Here is a 22,654-nt window from a genome sequence, read left to right as displayed (position 1 = left end):
ATTGAGTGAAATTACGGCAGTCTGAAAAAGCTAAAGGGAAGATTACTAGAATTAACCTGTTATTTTACCCGGATAAAAAGTGCGGAAGGTGATTTCCAGTTTGCTTGTACTGTATCACCAATGTTAATTATGCAGAACTACCGCATACCTCACATAACTGTATCAAACATTTTGAGTCAATTACAACGGGCTAACAAAGAAAATCCGGAAGAAAATATTCAGCAACCGAATTAATCCGTTTGAATGTTTTGGTAGCCTACGTAATATTCTGTCCCAGCACGAATGCTTAGCATTTTATAAAACGAATATTAAAGCAAGAAAATAACAGAAGAGCACACGTTATAATTCCAAGACATTGACAGGCTATAACCAAAAGTAGGCTACTGCGCCGCATAACATACAAGTTTGATTTGAAGTTATTATGAAAATAAATTGGTTTGCCGCTGCATATTTTCAAACATGGCGAGTAATGGCGGAAAATAAATACAACACAAATGCTACGAGTACTCGACCAATCAGAAATGTTCAGCGCTGCAAGCTCCACCCAAAAGGTTCCTGTACTTTCGGAAAGTACTACCCCCCGAGCAGGAACGTTTTGGGGGGTAAAACAAAGCCCCCAGAACTAAATTTAGACCCTAGTTCCTGCGGTGGAAACGCACTGAGTTCCTCAAAAGGTTCCTAGTTCCGGGGTATAGTTCCTGCGGTGGAAACGCGGCTTAAGTTGTGCCATTAGGTTAAAAGAAAATATACATTTGTAATGATCTAAATATGTGAATTTATGTTTATGAAGTAAAAATAATCAATCTGGGCAGTAATGTAAGGTCAGGTAGTTGGAATTTAGCCTAACTGGCTAGCTACCAGAACACAAAACTAAACCAGTAATTTATTTTTTAAATGTCAGACAACATGTCATCCAAAATTGTTTCATCAGTTGTTACATCAAACAGTTCTTTCCATATACCTTCAAACCTGTACTTGCAGTATATAGAAGCAATTGCCACTACTTTCCACTGAGCAGTGAATTATCACACATTGTACACGGTAAGGTACACGTAAATAGTAACGATCGAAAGAGCAACCAATCATGCGGTTTGTCCACCAGCCACAGGTGGGCTACAAGTCCCAGGCTCTTGCCGTTGGGCAGGACAGCAGATAGCTTCCATTCCCTATCTAACAGCTGCTGCAGGCACGAGACAGGCCCCGGCACCTCCGGATCGGGATAAAAGCCCCGCGTTCCGCTGCGGCAGAAGCCCCGATGCGTGGGAGGCGAGATCAAAGTGCAGCTGTGCGGGACAGGCAGCGGGGCTCCTGCAGGTTTCCTTTTCACGCCTGAACCCGCTCACAGCAGGAGGGGAGATCTAACAAGGGACAGTCGCGTCCTCGGGCTCAACACTCCGACGGTTTGCACAGGGAGAGGTGCCTCGAGACGGGGAAAAAAACTCCCATATGCTTAGGGAGCGTTCCATCTGTGACCATGACGGCAATTATCCAGTTAGGAAAGGTCACTGCAAGGGTTGCTGATTTATTAAATTCCCATTTTATTTTTTTCATGGACTGTATGTGAGATGTGTCTGCTGGTGCACTGATCCCAGTATGCACCGCAGAAGCACACAACTGCTTTTTTGACTGCAGCATTTCCCATTGTCTTGCTCTGTCCCAACTTGGTTTTCACACATCAAGGATCATGCATCCAGGCATCTGAGCACATAGCAACAGACTAAATATGTATTTAGACCACTTGCAAATGGTATTTCAAGCAGAAATGAATGCCAAACTGCTCAGTATGATGACTGGCCTAAATGGCCAATGTATTTGATCTGGCTGACCCATTAAATTACCATTTTGGCAGACTGGATGTAGGTATAGGTAGCCACACTGCAAGAAGCCGTTTCCTGCCATGTTCCATAAAGATCATAAGCAGTTTATGTAATTAAGTTCTTTAATAAGTTGTTTTTCTGTAAACAAATTTGTATTTGATTTATTTTGCAGAAATTCTGCTAGTTGTAGAAAGACTTTGGGAAAATGAATGAATGAATTATTATATATGCCTGTACATATGCATAATTAATATCTATTAATATTTATGTTCAGTTATTTATTCATTTATTTATTTATTTTATTGTATTGTATTTTACAGAGCAAAACGCAGGCTGTGGGATGTTCTTTACCTGAGAGGGGCTCGGGACTTCTTGTCAGAGTTTTTGGAGTCTTCGGCACACTTGTATGCCTTTAGCCTGCAGCGGGGAGTCTCTGTGGGAGTACACGCCATTATGAAACTGACCTTCATTGCACGTTATTAAGTCAGGGAAGCCTGAAAGTCTGAAGAAAGTTAACTTCAAAGATTTATTGAGAACTGAACAATGCCTGTTTTCCAATTTAAACTTTTCCACCCAATCAAAGCATGAAAACAGTTGGAAGGAGTGTATTACTGGGAGGAGGGCTAATGTGGTTGGAAATCAGCATGACGACAATGTTTTCAAGAGTCACTACTTTAAATGCTGTGAAAAATAGTTGAAAAATAGGGTTGTGAGGTAAAAAACAAACAGAAGGATATGTTCCTCAGCTCACTTGTTTGCCAGTATTGCTTAAAGAGTTTATCTAGTTTGAAAAAGTTATTTCAACATTTAGATGTGAAAGCATACCTGTATATATTCCCCCAACTAGCTCTGAGCTAGGATGAGGGAAAGAACTGCTGAAGATATCAAAAGGCACACGTTTGTTCCAAAGTATTCTGGAGTATTTGAACAATTTGATGGGAAGTGTGCGTTCTGTACGTGTGTGTGTAGGGTGGTTCTTTGTGCTGCCGCTCTAATCATTAAAAACTCAACTTGCAATAAAGAAACTGGGGAAGTGAGTGCCAGAGCATTCTTTGGCTGGTGTGAAAATGAATGGGCAGTGGGGGTGTTAGCACGAGGCGCAGATGGGGCTCTCATACCAGTGGCGCTCTGCAGAGAGCTCCTCCATTTCTTGCTGAAGTCGGGGGACACAGACAACTTCACCCGCAGGGATTTGCTGGCACTGGGGGTGTGGTTCACTGAAGAGTCCACCACCTCATATATGGTGTGCAGCAGGCTGGTGATATCCTGGTTGTGTAGATAATAAATAATTATATGCCATTTATGGTGTTCTGGGCATGTCATTGCATTAGCGAGCGACATTGAAGGCAATGTCTCTGTTCGCCTGTCGACTCAGGGCTATCCCATAGGGGACTGTTCAAATTGCGCACTTGTGTGAAGACACAAGATGTCTGAAATCTGTAGATCCTTCTGGCTTAAAAGCATGTTCAGGAAGAGCATGACATTGACCTCCCAAGATCAAAAAAACCATTTGGTTTAATTATACGTTTCAAGTCTCATTAGCGTTTTCCCTCTGAAGGTAATTACAGCTCCTTTGACTGATGCTGCTGAGAGCGAGGTCTGCAAATGAGTCTAAAATGGGGCTGTTTCTGTTCCTATTAGAGACTTTTAGAAGATATATCCTGCTTCTTCCCCCTTTCCAGACTGCACATTGGCGAGGACTATTAGGTGCTCTTCAGAGGCTACTTCGAGATACAGTTTCAAACCGCCAACATGAAAAGGGCTCTGTCATTTTTGGTTTTTCGGTGCTTCCTTTATTTGTGCAGAGAAATGAAAGCGGCAGGAGAAGAAAGTGTGCCTGCTGTCTCGTGAGGCAGAGCCGGCGGCACTGCCGGGGAGGACTGCTTCCATGTCTCCGTGCCATTTCAACTCCTTCCCAAGTAACAAGGCCTCGAGATCTTTACAATCCGGAATTCTGCATCTAAGCAGCTCGGAAGAAATTCTGAACTTTTTGGATTTTCGTCCCATAACAGCATAGAGATGTAGGGAGTTTGATGTGACAAAATTGGGTTTGCTGGTTAGAGATATGTGAATGCCCGTATAAGAAAGAACTGGGGAGCTCGTATGGAAAACAGCGAGTGTGTGTGCGTGCTTGTGAATTTGTGTTTGGGGGTACGTGCATATGTGCATATGCATGAGCATGCACCTGGCCTGTAGGCTACTAGTTAAAGGCAAAAGTATTGGGATAGTTGTATCAATTTGGTTGTTTTTCCTCTGTACCGCACAAATTTGTATTTTCACGTCAAACAGTGACTATGAGGCAAAATTCACATTCTGCCTTTATTTTAACAGACAGAAAAATATTACATTACTTCCAATGTAATAAGCAGGTCTAAGTTAGTTGCAATAAATTTTGTTTTGTAACTAGCTAGATTGTTTCGCCAGCTTGTAAGCTTGCCAGCTAAAAAATTCCTTGATGTCCAGCCCTGACTATACATTAGTGCCAGCATGCAACTCTGAAAGGATGCAAGAGGGCACCAATCCCTACCTCTCTGGTGACCTTGCCATTGTTATCAAAGTCATACAAAGTGAACGTCCACTCTTGGCGGCTGTCTTCCTCCAGAGAGACAGCGCATTCCAGCTCCTAAAGCACAAACGCAATGTTCAAAGTTGCCCGATTTATCCACATGAATGATATCAATTCTAAATCTAAATACCATCAAGTTCCAAATTCAGTTCTACTTTATATAGCTGCTTATGTGAACTCTTCAGGGATGCATGAATATCCACCAAGCCCCCTTTCATCTGCCCATACCCCCAACCCCCTATCCCCACCCCCACCGCTGCTCCACACTCACTTCAAACTGGAGCTGTTTCTTAGCCACCACAGGAGCCTGACCCCCCCTTTCTTGCATCTTGTCCTCAGCCCAGCAGCTGTCCGTCTTCTCTGGAGGCAGTGCCACTGTGGGGGGGTGGGGAGGGCACACATTAAAATTAATGTGTGTGTATTTGTGGGGGGGGGGGGGGTTTACAGAATCACAAAAAAGTATAAAACCCATGTACAAATCACATAAGCTTCAGCTATGAATCCGCTTTCTCCAGGGCTAATGGGTAAAGACAGAGAGTACAGTGCGATCGTAGAATAGCTGAAGAAGGCGTTAAAGAGGTGATACTCAATATGAAGACAGTATCTGCTCGCCCAAAGCACGCAACCATTGTTGGCTTCAATACCCATGTGAGGAGGGAGAGGCTATGCAAAGTCCCTGTCTGCTTTTGCATAGATGCCTACACTCCAGAGCAAACCCTTGCATTAAGACTTCAAGGCATCGTTCCGGTGGGCCCACCAAAGCCACGCCATGCTTGCTTTTCAAAGCCTACATGCGACGTGCACTGCTGGCTATTCATTTGTTTATTTTTGCATCCGTAACCCCACAGGAAATTTATGGAAATGAATGCTCTGGAAAACGATCAGCTTTGAACAGAGAGGAAAAAAGATTGACGGCAAAACCGCATGTACAAACAGCCGTCATCCTGTTTGCCACTGGGTTCAAAGGCTCTGTGCTTTGTTTAGTTTGTGCCTTTGTCCATCAAATCCGGCATGTCGGTGATAAACGATACAGATGGGGTTCGGCATTGTGGAGTCGCAGAGATGGCGCTCTCCCATAGGTGTGTGTGGCACATTAAAAGCCAACCTTCCACCCACCGCACTTTGAAGTTTCCCTCTCTGACTCTGAGATGCCTTTTGAATAAGGATCAGACAGCTTTAAAACAGAATTAGTAATTAATTAAGCAGAGTTAAATTTTAAAACACTGTTTGTTGAGTTTGCCAAAAGGCCAAAAACAACAGCCTCCTTTTATTTCTCTTTACCCCCGCTGCTCTCGACAGATCAAAGAAGACTCATCTCTTCACTCAGCAGAAAATGGGGAGGATAAAAAACGAAAAGGTCTTGGGGAGCTTTGCTTAGTTTGAAGCAAATAACATCAGTTCTGCCTTTTGATCATCTGAGGGACTCAGAGGTAACACTGCATGCAACCAATCAGAGGTGCAATTGCACACAGCCAATCAGAGTTGACATTGCACACAGTCAATCTTATGTTGGACGGTCAATCTGCTATGTACAAAGCTGTATTTCCTGGAGATGGTTATCACAAGAGGAATGAAAGACACAATATTTTAATCAACAGTCACCCCTACATCCCTTTAGGGAAATACTTGCTGACTTTGAAGGCAGTCGGCATGAAGGGAGCTCTGCATCAGATGTGTTTATCAATGGTCATGTGAGACTGGACACCAATGACCATAGACTTGGCCGCTGAAGGAGTTCTACTTTTAAAGTAACCCTGGCTTTGAAACCGTGCCAGCGCACATAGCCTTTCACAGGCACCTACAGCCTATAATCTCCCTTCTAGACAGACAATTCTGTTGCCATGGACCCAGTATGCCATTTTCCAAGTAATACACACAAGTATTACACATAATATTGTTCCTCAGAGACCAAAAGAAATTCAATACAACTAATATTTATAATGGTTCTCTGAGGAATTTTAGCACTTCAGACATACATAATTTACAGTTCAAGGCACTAACTGGAAAGGGGCCCAAACATAAATTCCCACTGCACTTTCAGAGCACAAGTTGGAACGTGGGAGGAGGGAATAAAGAGAAAATTACTTTTATCCAGGATTTATTATTGTCTTCAATTTTTTGTTTTTAATCTGGCCACATTTTGTTCCTTTTTAAACTCTTGCCAGGTGACTTCAATGCAAGCCATAAAGAAGGTTTAAAGTCTGCATATTGAGGTCGAGGTATAGTTATAGCGCCATAGGATTAACCAGGGAGGCAGGGTATGGCTCTGAAGGATATTTTCCAAGAGTGTCTGTGGCTGCAGTGATGAGCCTGGCCAGAAATTACAACCTAATTTGCCAAATTTAAGGAGATGAATGAGACAAACACTCTTGCTGGCAGGTGGGAGGAACAGGATGGCAACTATCGATGAACAGGCTGGACTTGTGTCTAGTTGTTGGACCTATGCCACAGGGTAGTTTGTATGGTTATACTGTATTAAGGAGAACCTACATTTTACATTATGCTGATCCAATTGGATGTTTTGCAATTGAGCACTGTCTTTTTATCATACTTGCTGACTCCCTGTTCTTTTGGAGGTGAGATAAGGAGCACACTTCTATAAACTGCCTTACACATATAATGTCCCACCAGTACAGGACTTTAATGATCACCTGCCTGACCTGTGCTGGCCTTCAAAAAGCCACTTTCAGCTTTTTGTGGAATTAATTTCTGTCACAGGTCATGCATTCCAATGGATCTTAAATACAGCATCTATCAGACTAGTATTACAGTTCAAATAGCCAAGCAATCACTAGAAGCATGAATATCCTGCTGGCCGTGTGTCAGGTTCAGCCCCAGGGACAGAGCAAGCGTCATAGGGGGTGTAATAAGATGGCATGGATGTGTGTTGGAGCTGCATAACCAGAAAGTGAATACAGATACTTCAACAGAGAGAGGAAGATTGGAAACATTACAAATAAGAGTGAAAATGTAGTTGATGTATATTGAGATCTCATAAAAAAACAAGTTTTCAACGTACAGGTAGGAATCCTATTCGCTGTTTTGCTAAGCTAGAACCAGAAAACTTGATAGTGGAGAATAGGAGCAGACGCATATGTCCCAGCAGGCTTTGCATATGAGGAAATAACAACAGTGTGAGAGAAATTAGGAGAAATGATGAAATTGCGTAGTTGAAACAATATGTTTTTAGCAGAATGGGCATGTAGGTGAAGGTTGACATGATCACAGACTATAGTGCGAAGTAAATGAAGTGACCATGAGCGAGCTTAGTTTCCTTATTGAACGGTATATATAACAGTCGGTATAAAGCATTGGTCTTTAAAGTGGAGGGTTAAGTAACGTGTGAAATCTATTGCACTGATGTGCTTTTCTCATGTTTAGTACTAGTAGTTATAATTGTGGGATAATAATGGGGAGTTGCAGAACGTGCATACGTAGTGATTGTTTGTATGTGGCTAGATAGAGAACAGGGCGAGGTAACATGAATGTAGAAACGTGGTGTTTGCTGATAAGAAGGTTTTGTACGGTAGCCAGGTAAAGAAATATAGTTAGAAATGGCACAGTGGTGAACTGGTGTAACTTTTTAATAAAAGGAATACATTTGCCATCATGAAATGCATATGGGTGGCCGTGAGTGAGTTTTGGTAAGGCAAATATAAGCGTAAGAAAACGTTAGTGTAAAAGAGGAAATTATCTGCCTGAGGGCGAGGCGGGATTCAATCCTTCAACCGGAGGTTTACCGGTCTGTGACTTTGTTAGTGCAGCACCATGACATAGCTATGCAATGCGTGAAATATCATAAGCAAACCTGTCCTTGGTTTTAAAGAAGAACACAGGCCAGTAAACACAGAAGAGCTCCCGTTGAATCCATATGGCTTTGCAATACTGAAGCCGGTTAATAACTGAACGTGCAGACGGTACGTCATAATTCAGTGTATACGTTCGGTGAACGGCGGGTAGATATGGTGCAAAAGCAATAATTGAGAAGTATTAGACAATTATTAGTGAGGGTAAAAGCAGGTTAAAGAAATGTGTTCCTAGCTAGGCTTGAACCTAGGACCCCACGTTCCCAAGACTGTAACCTTGCCCACTAGGCCACAGGCCTAGGTCGTATAGGTGAAGATTTGGCTGGTGTTGGTAAAATGTCCAATGGGGAGACATTTTGTTCTTGTGATTATACTTCCATCTTCAGTCACGGCAGTTTTCACTCTAACATTCTGAATGAGCCTAAGATCAAGATGGTGGCTTGAGTGAAAATGACCACCAGACCTTTGCGAGAGAGAAGCCAGGAAGAAGCCCCCTTAACATCTTGTAAAAAATCCCTTCACTGGACTGTCCTTTTTTTGCTGAAAGCCACAAAGAAAAGCCAAAGGGGCCTGATGATCTTTCACATCAGAGCCTTTAATACAAAGCACACGGGAGAAAATCCAGATTAAATGGCAGGGATTTAAACGATGGAGGGGGGTGGGGTACAGTAAATGGGAAAATAATAATGGGAATAAGTGAATGGGAACAACATTGAGGCTAGATGGGACTCAGCATAACAGCTAATACAAGAGTTAACAGCATGGAGCTAACTATATTTCTGCAGCACCAGATGCATGCTGTATTTTCTTTCAATCAATACCCATTATCTTAATTAGTTCAATTTTCTGTTTAGAATTACACACATGAGGTTCCTGACATGTGCAGCGGAAATGTATGTCCTGAATGTGGGGTGCCAGCGCAAGCTTCGGCTTAAGATCATTATTTGAAGAACAGAATGGAAGAAATGTCAAACTGAGAAAACTGAAGATAATCAAACAGTTAAGCAGGGGAGGAAAAACAGACACGTGGCCTTCCAGGACCTAGTCCACAGGCAGGGCTTGACTCTTCCCCGGCCACCTCAAACTCCTCCCCTGGCTCACAGCCATATAATCAACACATTCTGGGGATTAGGCGGGGAGCGACCCAGGCGGCCTACCTTCTAGACGGTAGTGTTCTTTGGTAATCCGCTCTCCATACTCTTCTTCGGGAGGGACCTGTGGGGAAGAAAAGAAGGTTGCAACGTGCAAGCTGGTGAGGCCTGTGTTAACCTCGGCAACCAATTCACAGCCAGAAAACAATCATCACTAAGGGTGCAGGTCAGCATTTGGATAGGGCAGCCGTGTGGCAGATCCTAGTGCCGGCGGTGTCTTAGGGACAGCTCTCATTTTATTTTCTTTACCGAGAACCCTTCTGAGAAACAGACAGAAAAGTTATTTTTGTGATTGGTCACAAGCAGCAGCATTGGTCCCAGGAGTGGGTGAAGCATGCCTTTCTTTTGATGGCTAGAGTTCACAACCTTAGTCTTGGGCCCATCTGTGTTTGCTTGTTTTTATCCCAACCAAAACTGCAACCCCTTGATTGTGACAATCATTATTTTTAATTAGACACTTTTAGTGTGTACTTTCGGATTTTTACTCTGCTAAGGCTGCATTATGTCAGAAATAGCTATGCAGGACATCTCAGGGTATGCCAGGACATCAGTGCTTCATGTTCTATAATGAGTTGTAAGAAAATGATAATTATAAGGTTTCATTTTTAATTCACAAGACTGACAGGTTGAATCAGTGAGGTGGTAACTGCTGAAAGGGGTCCACCTGGTTGCTGAGACTAAACAAAGCAAAGACAAAGCAAATGGCAATGGTCCTAATCTACACTGTGTTCATTTAATGCTGTTAACCCCTTAGTACAGATGCCAAATCAGGCAAATCCTCATCCATTTAGGGGGTGCTCTACTTGAGGCTTTATAACTCCAGATGTGAGCATTGCAGAGGCTTCAAAATGGCTTAAATGAAGCAAGACATATGTACCATTTACAATACAATAGATTTGTTTATATTCCCAATTTAGGTAGAAAAAAGTGGCACACAGTCTTTCGTTGGATGGGGATAGGATGACATTTTGCAAATGTTACTATTTATGATCACTCCAAGGGACGTTTAATGTTCATCTAGCACAGTGGTAACCAACCCTGTTCCAAAAGATCTACCGTCCTGTAGGTTTTCACTCCAAGCCTAACAAAGCACACCTCATTCAATAGCTGAAGATTGTGTTCAGCTGCTAAATAGTGGAGTCAGATGTGCCAGATTAGGGATGATGTGCCAAATTAAAACCAGGATGGTCAATGTCCAGGAACAGGATTGGTTACCACTGATGTAGCACATATCAGCACACAGTGAATTTGAATGAGTATTTTCCATGCCCTAAGTATAGCCCATGAAGATACCCCACATTATTTACAATAAGATTACAATTAAATAATATTCCATCATCAGAAAAATGTTGGTGATGTTCTAGCATCACAGTAAATTGATGTATCAAACATAACACATGATTGAGCCACCTATGAACATTTGCACTACATTATGTGAAATTCCAGCATTAGAGAATAGCACAAACCTCTTTAAAGACACTCTATTTCATTATGAGTGGTAGGAATTCAAGCAAAACAGGCCACAATGAGCCACTACCGTAATTCTACCCAGGGTACATAAACAATGCCTCCATACTACATATCTATTACATATCTATTAGTAAGTCCCCAATACAAATATGCTAAGCATTATAAGCAAAGGCTGTTGCAACACTTGTCTATTGTGACCAATGTGAATACATCAAAAATAAGACACAACATTAATAACTGAGATGTTATAAGCAGTAGTATGTACATTTTAGCCATGCTCACATATATCCTTGCTTCATGCTTCCTCCTCCTGTTCTGACCCACTCCCTAAATATGTGCTTTAGCCACACTGATGTGTTCGTGAAAATAGTAAAATCTTCCAAAAACTAAAAGAAAACAACAATTACACCTCAACAAGTGCTTGTATATTATTGCATAACGTTGCTGTTGACTGCACAATGCTCTGCTGAAGCAAATATTCAGCTGTTACACCTGGATCTCAATAGCTGTTATAAATTTAAAAAATAAAATGTGCCATTTACCAGTGGAATGTATATACTGTCTTCTTCTGTTAAAAGAGTTATCAATCAAACCAGTATGAACTGAAAAGAGTTATAATGGTGTAAAAAGCAAGTGGGATCTTCCACATGGCCGATGTAAATACCTACCTCATTTTCTATTTGCGTGTTTATAACAGATTGCTTAAAACAATAAATTGCCACTGAATCATGAAAAATGTGTAAAACCAATGGTAGTTGCAGATATTGACAGTAGAATGACAAGGTATAATTCCACAAAAAACTCCTTATTTATTTTGCTATTTAGTTTTTCACAGCTTTATTGGCATACCTTTGGGCGACTGTTAGCTTCATCTTGTTGCTACAACGAAATACAAATTTTTGGTGGTGAAGGAACTCCCAGACAGATGCTATTTTCCAGTGTGTCATGCTTCAGGGTGTAGTTGCAGGTGAGACTGCAGGGAGGGGGTGTTTGTTAAATGGACAAGCTACACAATAATGGTGGCACGCATAAACTTTGTATATGGTGTATTTGCCATGTAGCCTATAATCTACTAATATATCTATAACACTAACAGGTTTCATTACGAGTAGACTCTCAGGACACCGGGGTCCTGGCCACTAAGGGGCTAAGTCAATGTGAAACATCATGGGCAAACTTGTTTTCAGCAACCTTAACTGAACAAGAGATTTCTTGTAACAAAAACCTGCATGTGAATCTGCGAACCCCTCTCGTACAAATGCACAATCAAGCTCTCACACCCATTTGGTTTAACCTTATCCATAATAGAAATGTGAGTCAAAATAAATATTAGCTGTTTTTTTTGTTTACATATAGCCTAACTTTTTAAAATGTTTCTTTACACCTTAATATTAAAAATACCTTACAAAACATGGGGGTACAAATTAAAGCAAATACGAAATATTGTATCCCAACAATGTATGATTTTCAAAATCATACATAAAACATTTTTAAAAATAAGTATATTTTAGCTTTGTTTCACAGCACATCAGAAAGGTAGGCAGCTGATTGTGTTTTCCCAGTCAGGAAAATATACATCAACAGACAAGAGAACTTCCAAAACTTCCTCAAGAAAGCACAAATCGCTTACTTTTGTTTTATGTATCCAATAAAATGAAACTCCGAAAGGGTGCTTAAAAGCAGCAAAAGCTGACTGTGCGTTTCTGCAGCAGAACTGAACGCCAAAAGAGGGCCTGAACGTGCTTTTCAGTGGTGAATACTATTTAACATATGCAATGTGCGTGTGGCACCATCTGCGCATACCAAAATAACAGGGTAAATAAATAAGGCCCCATGTTTCCTTCAGACGTTTTCCGTTTGGGTTGGCAGGGAGATGAAAGCTACGGGATGGCACAGGCAGGCTGTGAGTGCTGCCAAGCCCTCCTCCAGTGAGGCTCACATGACGTCTTCTCTGTACGCCCTGAACCCACACCCATCACACCTGCCACCACGACAATGTCAAAACAGGTCTCCATCCTCCTCCACATACAGAGCATGTTTAAACCCCGCATGAACATAGCATTTTTTGAAAGGTTAAGGTCCTTATTTTAAAACTTTATTGAACCTAGTACATTTGTAATGTCTGAACATTTCGTTAAATATTAAACTAAATGAAAAATAAGATGTGATTTAACAATAGATATCTGGGAAATGTTTTCTTCCCCACAGACAAAAAGAAGAAATAAAAAATGAGGAAAAACTAAACATAAAAAGTGACTATGTTAACTATAAACTAATCTAACAATCTGCCAAAATAAACAAGGACTGTCTTTTTATTATTATCCTGTCTGTAGAAGGCACCCATAGTTACACATCAGGGCTATGCCTGAAAAAAACCAGCATTGTACAGTTAACAGCAGTTAAAAACACAGAACACAAGAACAGTCTAATAAAAAAAAGCATTTGCATTATTAAAATAATACACATTATTGCAACGTGCAGTACTAGCAGCTGACATAAGTAGGCTTACCCAATAAAATTTAATTTGGAATTAAACCAGTGATACAATTTGAAAACACTGACAGCAATAATAAATATCTCTTTGCACTCCATTTCCCACCATAATAAGTCCCATTAATGAAATTGCAAATTCTAGTTTCACAGTATTTAATCTCTTTTTGGTTGTTGTATATTTTTCATGTAAGTTAGACTGAAGTGGGTATGGCCCTGGCCATGCTCCAGAAAAGTACTACTGTCTTTAAAAGCACATTTTGGATGCACAAGTCAGGTTAACACCATTGGTTATACCAGGGGCATGAGTGCTTTGAACTGAACAGACAACTGAAAATTCACAACAATAGCAAGCTATTGATAGCCAGTCATCCCATTCATCAATTAATACAAAGCCAGAACAAGCTATCTAGCAAAATTATTACAGGGCAAAACTGTCAGGTGACACAGGTACAATTTAATCAATTTTATGAAACCTAGCCTTGTAGTTCAATGAATTTAGTAACTAGTACATGTCCAGTATAAAGATGCTTCCAAGCTAACTATTGCCAGTATCAATGCAATGTATGAGTAATTCACATTAATGCAGGATCCAGCAATTTTTACGCAAAAAATGAAAATAACTGAAAACATAGGTACACTGATCATGACATTCACTTCAGTTTTGAGTTCAGAAATGTCAGAATTGATTAGTAAAGCCTGCACAGATTTGTAATGCCTACTCTTAGTTATATAGCCTACTCTAAGGTTGCCAGTTGGATTTCTACAAGAGAATGTAGAGCGCTCCTTTGCGTTATCAGTGCAGAGTACGAGCATGTGGAGGACTTTGTCCTACAATTCAAAGACTGCAGATTCAAATCCCAGCTGGGACACTGCAGTTATACTCTTGAGCAATGTACTTAAACTAAACTGCTTCAGTGAAATATCTCACAGCGTAAACAGAGAGTATGCTAATGTACAAACTGTGTAAGTTACACTGGATAAAGGCATCTGCTACATACCGAAATGTACTATCTTGTGAAGTTTTTGTATGAAATATGTTTTATGATTATTATTTTCTTAGGAATACTATGTCACGGGAGACTGTGTGGTGCAGTTCATAGGGTGGCTCAGTCTCAAGCCAAATACAAATCCTGCCGTGCAGCTGGGGGTTCAATTCTCTGCCACAGTTCTTTCTTTACTGTGATCCCATCTTTATCTACAGTATTACCCTCTCTTTCCTCACTCTTGCTTTCCCCCATTTGAATTAAATAAAAAAAATACATCAGAAGGCTGCTCTCCTTTTTTAAAAAGAAAATATACTGTATAAAAAATTATTACTATTTGTTTGTTCCCTGACTAAGCCAGGCAGGTGCAGAGAAGAGAGCCTGGAAATAACAATCACACCTCATACATCAGTACACAGTACCATGCCCTAAGGAATAAGGCAGCATTAATAAAGCAGCAGCGACTAGCCAACCATCACAACACACTGTTACACAGGCTGCAAGCTGCATAACCTGTGGCTTTCCATCTGAACACAACGATGGGCGCCTGAGGTCAGACATCAAACCCTGCAATCTGGCGACAGACCACTCTGACCCTGAAAATGTACTCCAAACTTGAGTTCTGCACCTTTGAAACCGTTGCAACAAACCAACAACTTATTCTGGATAGCTTTCTGTCCTTACAATTGACTGTGGTGTAGAGCAACTGTACACCGCAACGACTGGTTAGGGTAAAGCCTCGACCAGGCCCACTAATCCCAACGAAATCTCAACCATCAATTATCATTCCTTCTGTCTACCGCTGGGGCCTTAATACACCGGACCGGAGCTTAACCTCTCACACTCATACATAATGTACTTATATACGCTCTATCTCACTAACACACACGCACACACACACACACACACACTGTATGAAGGGTTAGCCAAGCCCACAAAGCTTTGGAAACAGGAATGTGCCAACTGGTTGCTGTCTGCAGTGATGGATGGTGGCTGTATTATTAGCATCATTTCTGGTCCTGAAATGACTCCTGGCATCCCTATTTGAAGCTGAATAAAACACACAGTAAATATGTCTGGGGCCTCAAGAAAGTTAACTTCTCATTGTCATTTTGGTCTGCTCAACTCTGACCTCGCCACAAGGAACTGAAGAGCACTGCCACTAAATAAAGAGGAAAGAGGGTGGTTACTGAGTGGTAAACTTTGAGTGAACTTTACCACTGTCCTGTCAGTCTGCTGGACAAAATATCAGTCAGAATATGGACAACTATATACCATGAGCTCCATAATGTTTGAAACAAAGACACATTTTTTGCTTGATTTGGCTCAATACTCAGTACAATATTTTGTAGTCAGACTGTTCACATGTGGTAAAAGCATATTTTTTATTATTTATTATATTTTATTAAAGCATACTAGTATACATTTTGGTTTCTCCATGCAGAAATTACAGCACTTTTTAGGCACCATAAATTTTGGGACAAATGGCTTTACATGTGTTTCTCATTAGTCAGGTCTGTTCACTTGCTTAGTGCAAGTATAAGAGAGCTTTCCATATCTAGTCTAGATTCTAGGCTTTTTATTGCCTTTGGAGTCCATTATTGGAATTTGTAAACATGAGGACCAGAGTTGTGCCAATGAAAGGCAAGGAAGCTACGACTAGGCCAAACCTTAGGCTTACCCAAATCAACAGTTTGGAACATCATTAAGAAGAAAGAGAGCACTGGTGAGCTCAGTAATATATATATAGTAGTATAATGAAAATAAAACCCTGAACACCTGCCTGACAGATCAGAAACACCCTTCAGAGGCCAGACGTGGATGTATCAGTGACTACTGTCCACAGAAGACTTCACAAACAGAACTACAGGGGCTACAATGCAAGAAACAAACCATGAGTTTGCCTCAAAAACAGAATGGCCAGCTTACAGTTTGCTAAGAAGTACCTAAATGAGCCTGCAGAGTTCTGGAAAAAGGTCTTGTGGGCAGATGAGACCAAGATTCACTTGTATCTGAGTGATGGCAAGAGTAAAGTGTGGAGGCCAAAAGGAACTTCTCAAAATCTAAAGCACCCCCTTTATCTGTGAAACAAGGCGGCGGGGGTGTGGTGATGACTCACTACGGTGACAACGGGGATCACTTCCTGATGAATGAAATTGTGTTATGGTGTGTGGTCACCAGTCAGGTAGTGACTGAATAATAGCAAATATCCAAGTCAGACTCTAAACTGGCTCCTTGGGCATTTTATTCACCTTTTTATGTAACAAACGGAAAATAAAGTCCCCAAAGAACCGAAAAACTCACCATGATTTGGGGCACGGATTAAATCCATGAACAAGCTGGTCAAACTGTAAAAGACACAGTGGAAATTGCAACCACAGGCTGTGAAGAGCTGCCAACCTCAGGCCAAACTAAAATATTTGAGGTAGGAAAAGGAATTTAAAAGTGTTATTTTGGGGTGAACTTTAACTCAATAACTCCGTTCTGCACTGTAAGGAAAGACATGAAGTCTTAGTTTTGGCTGCAATCTTTACTGCAACATTAAAGGCTGTTCGCACACAAGCAAACACCTTCTTCAACATCAGGAAGCACTAAAAAGAATTTTCCAGTCATGACATCTAATGTTCTTTGTAAGCCCAGGTATTTCAGTGTTAGTGGATGCCAGAATCTCCAGAACTTCTTCAGAGCTTGAGGTACATGTGTACGTGCCTCTGGCGTTTAAAACATAAGAACATTCCTCACAAACAAAAAGGAATTTACTTCTCAACAGAATGTGATGCGCATCATTACAGCATTTCTTGGCAAAGTTCCTGCACTGTTCGATTTGGCAGTTACAGCAAACAATAAATCAAGCCTGTGACATGAACATAACTAATAAAAGAGAACCATGCTCCACATTAGCAAATAAAGGATCAAAGCCAACAAGGGAATAAGCCGATTCCAAGAGGTGTTAAATGTTTCTTTGATGAGTGCACTCAACAAAAGGAGCTTGTCATGGTTTGGGGCATGCAGCCATGATTCTTTATATACAGAACTGTGCAAAAGTTTTTGTTTATTCAATTTCCAGTAAAATCAGCCATTCAGTGCATTTTTTCAGCTTCAGACAATAATGCAGGAAACATATACTTAACAGAAAATTACAGAAAACCATCCATCGCTACACATAATATCAAATCTATAAGTTTTCGTCCACTCCATTGTTTCATTTTGGGCACCATACTTCCGTCCTTCTAATCAACAAACATGTTACAGCTGTCCTCCCAACAAATGCTGAAGTTATTACCGAACATATCAATAGCATTATGATAGAACCCTTTGACTTCTAAAGTGACTCTTCAAACAACTGTCAAAAAACACTTTAGCTGCATTGTTGCATCTATATTTGTTGTGCATCTAAAACGGCTAAACAGTGTTTCCCATGCATTGACTTTATTTGGACAGCCTGCCCAAATAGAGTTGCCCCCGCTAAAAAAGATGTTTTGTATTTAATATAGATGCATGGTATTCCGATTTCCAAACACGGTATTTGCAGTATTTTTAACACTGTGAGATATATGGCGATCTGTACACACAGAACTAGTGGAGTTGCTTAACCTTAGCCAGTTCAAACTATTGGTCAAATTCACATCAATTAAAATGTTTATTGTCTCTGAGAGCCAATAGGCAACCACAATCATAAACATCAAGGGACATCAACTTCTGTATGAAGCAGCCGCCTCCACATGTATTGTTTAGAACACCGTGAGCCCACGTTAGTTGATTATTTCTGTACGCAACACACTATACATTGTATTCTTTTTTCAAATGTCAAAGTTTCATACATCCGTCATCTTGCTGTGTGCACTGCCCATCGCTTCTCCTTCCAAGTACGTTTATTATACGCCACTATGGGCTTCTTTTTTTAACCAAAAAGTCACTGTTAAACTTAAAGAGTTGCTCGTGGTTTTTTGGGCTTGTTTTAGTTCATGCATGTTTTTGGGGCTTTATTGTTTGGCAATTTGAGATAAAAGTGAAATGCCACTGGCTGTTGTGTTTTCAAAACAAGCCAGCTCCCCCATTCCCCTCCCTGTGTCAAAGAATTCAACTGTTTGTTCATATGTACCAATATCACAAGCCACAACGATTCTGTTGCACACAATCCCCACACAATCATTCACGCGCCCCCCCCCCCCCCCCAAAAAAAAAAAAAAAACTCACATGGAATCAACCACCACACAAGTCCTCAACCTTTGAAAAACACTGAGACAAAAGAGATATTTCTGATGGGATTAGATTTAACTCAATACGGAATTGCATATGGAAGGTGAAAATCGAACGAAAATAAGTGAAAACACAGTTTCCAAAACTGGTGTTAAAAAGATTATTGCAAGATAATGGGAAAATGCTAATCCTAACAACCTATCACCATAAAAAAGACAGTACTTAAAGATTCTGTCTTTGAAAGATAGGAAAAAATCAAGCTCCACTCTTCCTTCAGATCTGAACAAATCCACAAGTTTTTCTGTCAATCTTCCACTGTGAGAAGACAACTCAATGCCATGGGTCTGAAAGAACATGAAGCTGACACAGAATTGTTTGTGGAAACGTTCTTACACACAGTTTACGATCAAATATGATTTTGAATGAGGCCCATTGTTTACAACCATCAGTTCAGCATGGTGGAGATGGAGGATAAATGCCAGTTTGGGGTTATATAACAACATCTGGAATTGGTGATTTTATTTTGATTAAAGGAATCATGAATGCTGATAAATACAAACACATTTTAACATATCATGCAATACCCTCTGGACAATGTTTGATTGGGAGAAAATGCATTCTACAATAAGATAATGACCCCAAGCACACTGCTAAGAAAATCATGCTGCTGGTGTTCTCAGAACAATGGACTGGCCACCCCAGAGTCCAGACCTCAACATCATTGAATGTGTTTGGGACTACTTGGATAGAGAAAAGCATAAAATGCAACTAACTTATAAGACTGAACTTAGGACATGTTTACAAGAAGTGTGTAAAAATATCCTAGCAGATTTCATAGATTATCAGATAATGTACATAGTTGGATACAGGATGTTTGTGTGTAATTGTGTGTTAAATATACATTTGCTGCATTACATTCTGACACAGAAAAAAATAACTAGCACTTACTGGCTGTTTTCACTGGAAAGTAAATAGAAGAAAGGGTGGTCTCTGAATTTTGCTCAGTACTGTAGGGTGTTTAGGGTTAAGTCAGTGGCTGAGCCAATCCTGACCCTACCTAGCTGTCACACAGTGTGTCAGTCAGCTAGTTTCCCCACTACACCACCCAGGCTGACAATTTACATACCCGACGACAGCTTGCACTGATCCTGAGCCAATGCTTGCTGAACACAGGTCTATATTTTAGCTGGCACATGACTTTCCCACGATTTAAACCCATTTAGAAGAGTAAGACCTGCAATGGGTGCCTTGTGCTTTTCTTGATGACTGGAAAAAACCTTTCAGATTGACATTTAAGCCGATGCTGCCAATGACAAACAAAGAGTATGGGAAACTCCAAAGAGGGAGCCACGCCTGTCTAGTCTACAGAAGCACCTGGATATATTCAGAGGATTACTCAAACACAGCAGCTTCAAAATCAGGCGTCTTGAACTGAATTTAGCATACGCAGATGAACATGATTAAGCCTGCACCTCAGTTACTGCATGTTCAGCGATAAAACGTCAATGTTGTTGTTCACACTTGTTTAAGCTGAAGAGAGGATCATGATGGTGCAAACATTTGACCTGTAAAAACTGAGTATCAAAGCATGTAGTTTGAGCACCTGGGCTTGTGTGGAGGATTAGAATATCAGTGGTGCATTGACCCATGTGCTTGTGTGCACTGCACTCAACTGGACCCAGCTAATTGGACACTGGCCTCTTAATGACCTAGGGAGGCCGGTCTTGAAGGGACCTTCAAACTCTGGGAGCACTGAAGAAGAAAGCTGAAGACTGCAGCAGGGCAGACCTGTTGCTTTTTCCCTTCACCCCCAACCTATTCCCACTGATCTCCTTACCCCTAGAAACAACTGAAAAATGTAGACCCCACTGCTTTCTCTTGAATTTTAAACACTTTGGAGGTATTGGTTCTTTCATGTTATAAACAGTTGACTGTGCCTGACAGGATAGCCAGTTGTTCTCATGATATAACTGATTTGTGTACATTTGTAGGCTTTTCTAGAGTAACTGTTGCTCTTGCATCACTATTGCGTGCATGTAAGTATGTCACTTACAAATCTGGAAAAGCACATCTGTTAAATTCATATAATGTAATAATAATAATTTAATACAGTAATTTACATTACATTACATTACATTCATTTGGCAGACGCTTTTATCCAAAGCGACGTACAAAAGTGCATTTTCATGATCGTAGACAACTGCTGAACACGGGTTCAGTAAGGTACAATTACTTATTTTGTACAGCTATTTAATAAATTTAATAAATACAGTTCAATCTCTGATGTTAAAGTTCAGTTAAATTGCACAAAATGCGATATGTGATAGCTTTTCATGGCATATTTGTAGCAAGACCGATTCAATGTGTTTACATTTTGAAATTTTTCCTCTTATGCTATTTTCCACTGGTGGTGTCAAATGCAACAATCCCACCAACTATTCAAAAATGGCCTTTCCAGACTCATATTCAGTGAGCAACATAATGTTTGGGACAAAGCCATATTTTTTTTTCTTGATTTAGCTCTGTACTCCATAATTTTATATTTGTAATCAAATAATTATGTGGTTAAAGTGCAGATTCCTAGCTCTTATTAAAGTGTATTTTTTATGTATTTTGGTGTCATTATGCAGAAATAACAGCACATTTTTAAAGTGCCATTTTAAAAAATTCATTGAATACATAAAAAAGCCTTGAGAGAAGGAATCCAACTTCTGGTTGATACGGTTTGCTAAAAAAGAAAACAATGGTCGGAAACATTGGATCAATTGTTCTCTTGGGGATAAAATCTGCTGAAAAAGTACAGACCTCTAGCACAATAGCTGCACATCTCTGATAGTGGACTGCAAAGTGGAAAAATGTGGTGTCTAGCTACACAAACTTCAGAAAGCAAGTGTGCTAACTGACTTGAGTTGAGAATGCTGCAGCAATGGAGTAGACTTATAACTGTTATTCAGTATTCTAAAAAAAGATAAAATTTGGAAATGGGGGAAAAAATTGGCTTTCTTTTCAATAATGTCTGCAATTGTCCACTTGAAATCATTTCCATAAAAAACTTACAGAATAACCAAACCAGAAGCACCCAGCCAAGTTGCTTTCAATGCATAAGAAAACCTTTACCCTAATTTGAAGGAACTGGCCAGACGTCATAGCCTAATTCCAGATCCATCATGCTGGACAAACAGTTGGACCATCCCAGAAGGGAAATCTGACTGGTGTCATTTAGTGGGTAGGCTCAGCTGTTCGCTCGTCTCAGTCCAAATGAAATGAAACCACAAAGCCGCCTGCTTTTGTACATGCAGCCAAGGTCAACTCCACAGGCTTCTCTCCATCCCATGGAATTCCTTCATGGCCAGGGGGAGGGTTTCCTACAGTGCACAGAAATAAACACTTCTACCATTGAGGACAAGCCTAACCAGCTCTTCAAGTGCAGGCCTCCCTCCGTGCACTGCCAAAAAAGCTGCTCATTGGCGAGACAGAGGACCGCAGAGTAGCCTTGTCACAGCACATAGAAACACAAAATCCAAAAACGGCACACCTTCCACAATATGTCCAATAAGACAATGTGAAATGACTAACCAGAACTCACACTAGTCATCAAAAATATTAATTTTCAAAATGTGAGCAATGAAAATTTCTGTTTTGACCCATTTCAGTATTTTAATAAACTGATAATGTTGTCCATATTTATCTATTCCGGGATGGAATTTCAGCAGGGGATTGTGAGAATCTGACATTTTTTCTGACAAACATTAGTCCAGGATAATGTGGGAAAATCCTGCAATGTTTAATGCTAATAATGAATTTATTAAATAATTAATTCATTTAAAATATGAGCACTTTAGTGCATTCCAACTGGTCAGAATATGAGTGCTCAGACTCAGGTATGTGGATGCTCTCATCCGCTGATTTATAATATGACAATGGGCATGAATTTGAATTGCATAACTTGAATTTGTATTTCACTACTTGAAATTGAATGCAATGGTTTTAAACTGAATGTCAACTTGATTTCATTCAATTTTCACTTTTAATCTCAAGTTAGCAATTCAATACCCTTTCAAATTCAGTTTTTACAATTCAATTTCAGTTTTGTGTAATGCATATCTGGGAACTTAAAAAAAAGAAAATGAGCAATAAACGGCAAACAGCGATTAGCACCATAAGCGGG

The 22,654-nt window shown here is 40.4% G+C and overlaps 1 protein-coding gene across 2 annotated transcripts in view; it reads right to left on the bottom strand.

The window, feature by feature from the left end:
* Positions 1–22,654, bottom strand: part of LOC118227444 (protein naked cuticle homolog 1-like) — a 49,234-nt gene that overhangs the window by 5,534 nt on the left and 21,046 nt on the right. For both annotated transcript variants that reach the window (XM_035417922.1, XM_035417923.1), the window contains 5 exons: positions 9,347–9,404; positions 4,655–4,758; positions 4,345–4,440; positions 2,936–3,083; positions 2,169–2,250 (listed from right to left, as the gene is read on the bottom strand). In XM_035417922.1, the coding sequence (XP_035273813.1) occupies positions 2,169–2,250; positions 2,936–3,083; positions 4,345–4,440; positions 4,655–4,758; positions 9,347–9,404 (488 nt within the window). The remainder of the gene's footprint in view (positions 1–2,168; positions 2,251–2,935; positions 3,084–4,344; positions 4,441–4,654; positions 4,759–9,346; positions 9,405–22,654) is intronic.

This window comes from Anguilla anguilla, chromosome 5 (genome assembly GCF_013347855.1).
Source record: "Anguilla anguilla isolate fAngAng1 chromosome 5, fAngAng1.pri, whole genome shotgun sequence".
Classification (NCBI taxonomy): domain Eukaryota; kingdom Metazoa; phylum Chordata; class Actinopteri; order Anguilliformes; family Anguillidae; genus Anguilla; species Anguilla anguilla.
The sequence above is the reverse complement of the archived record's forward strand: the minus strand, read 5'-3'. Positions and strand labels throughout refer to the sequence as shown.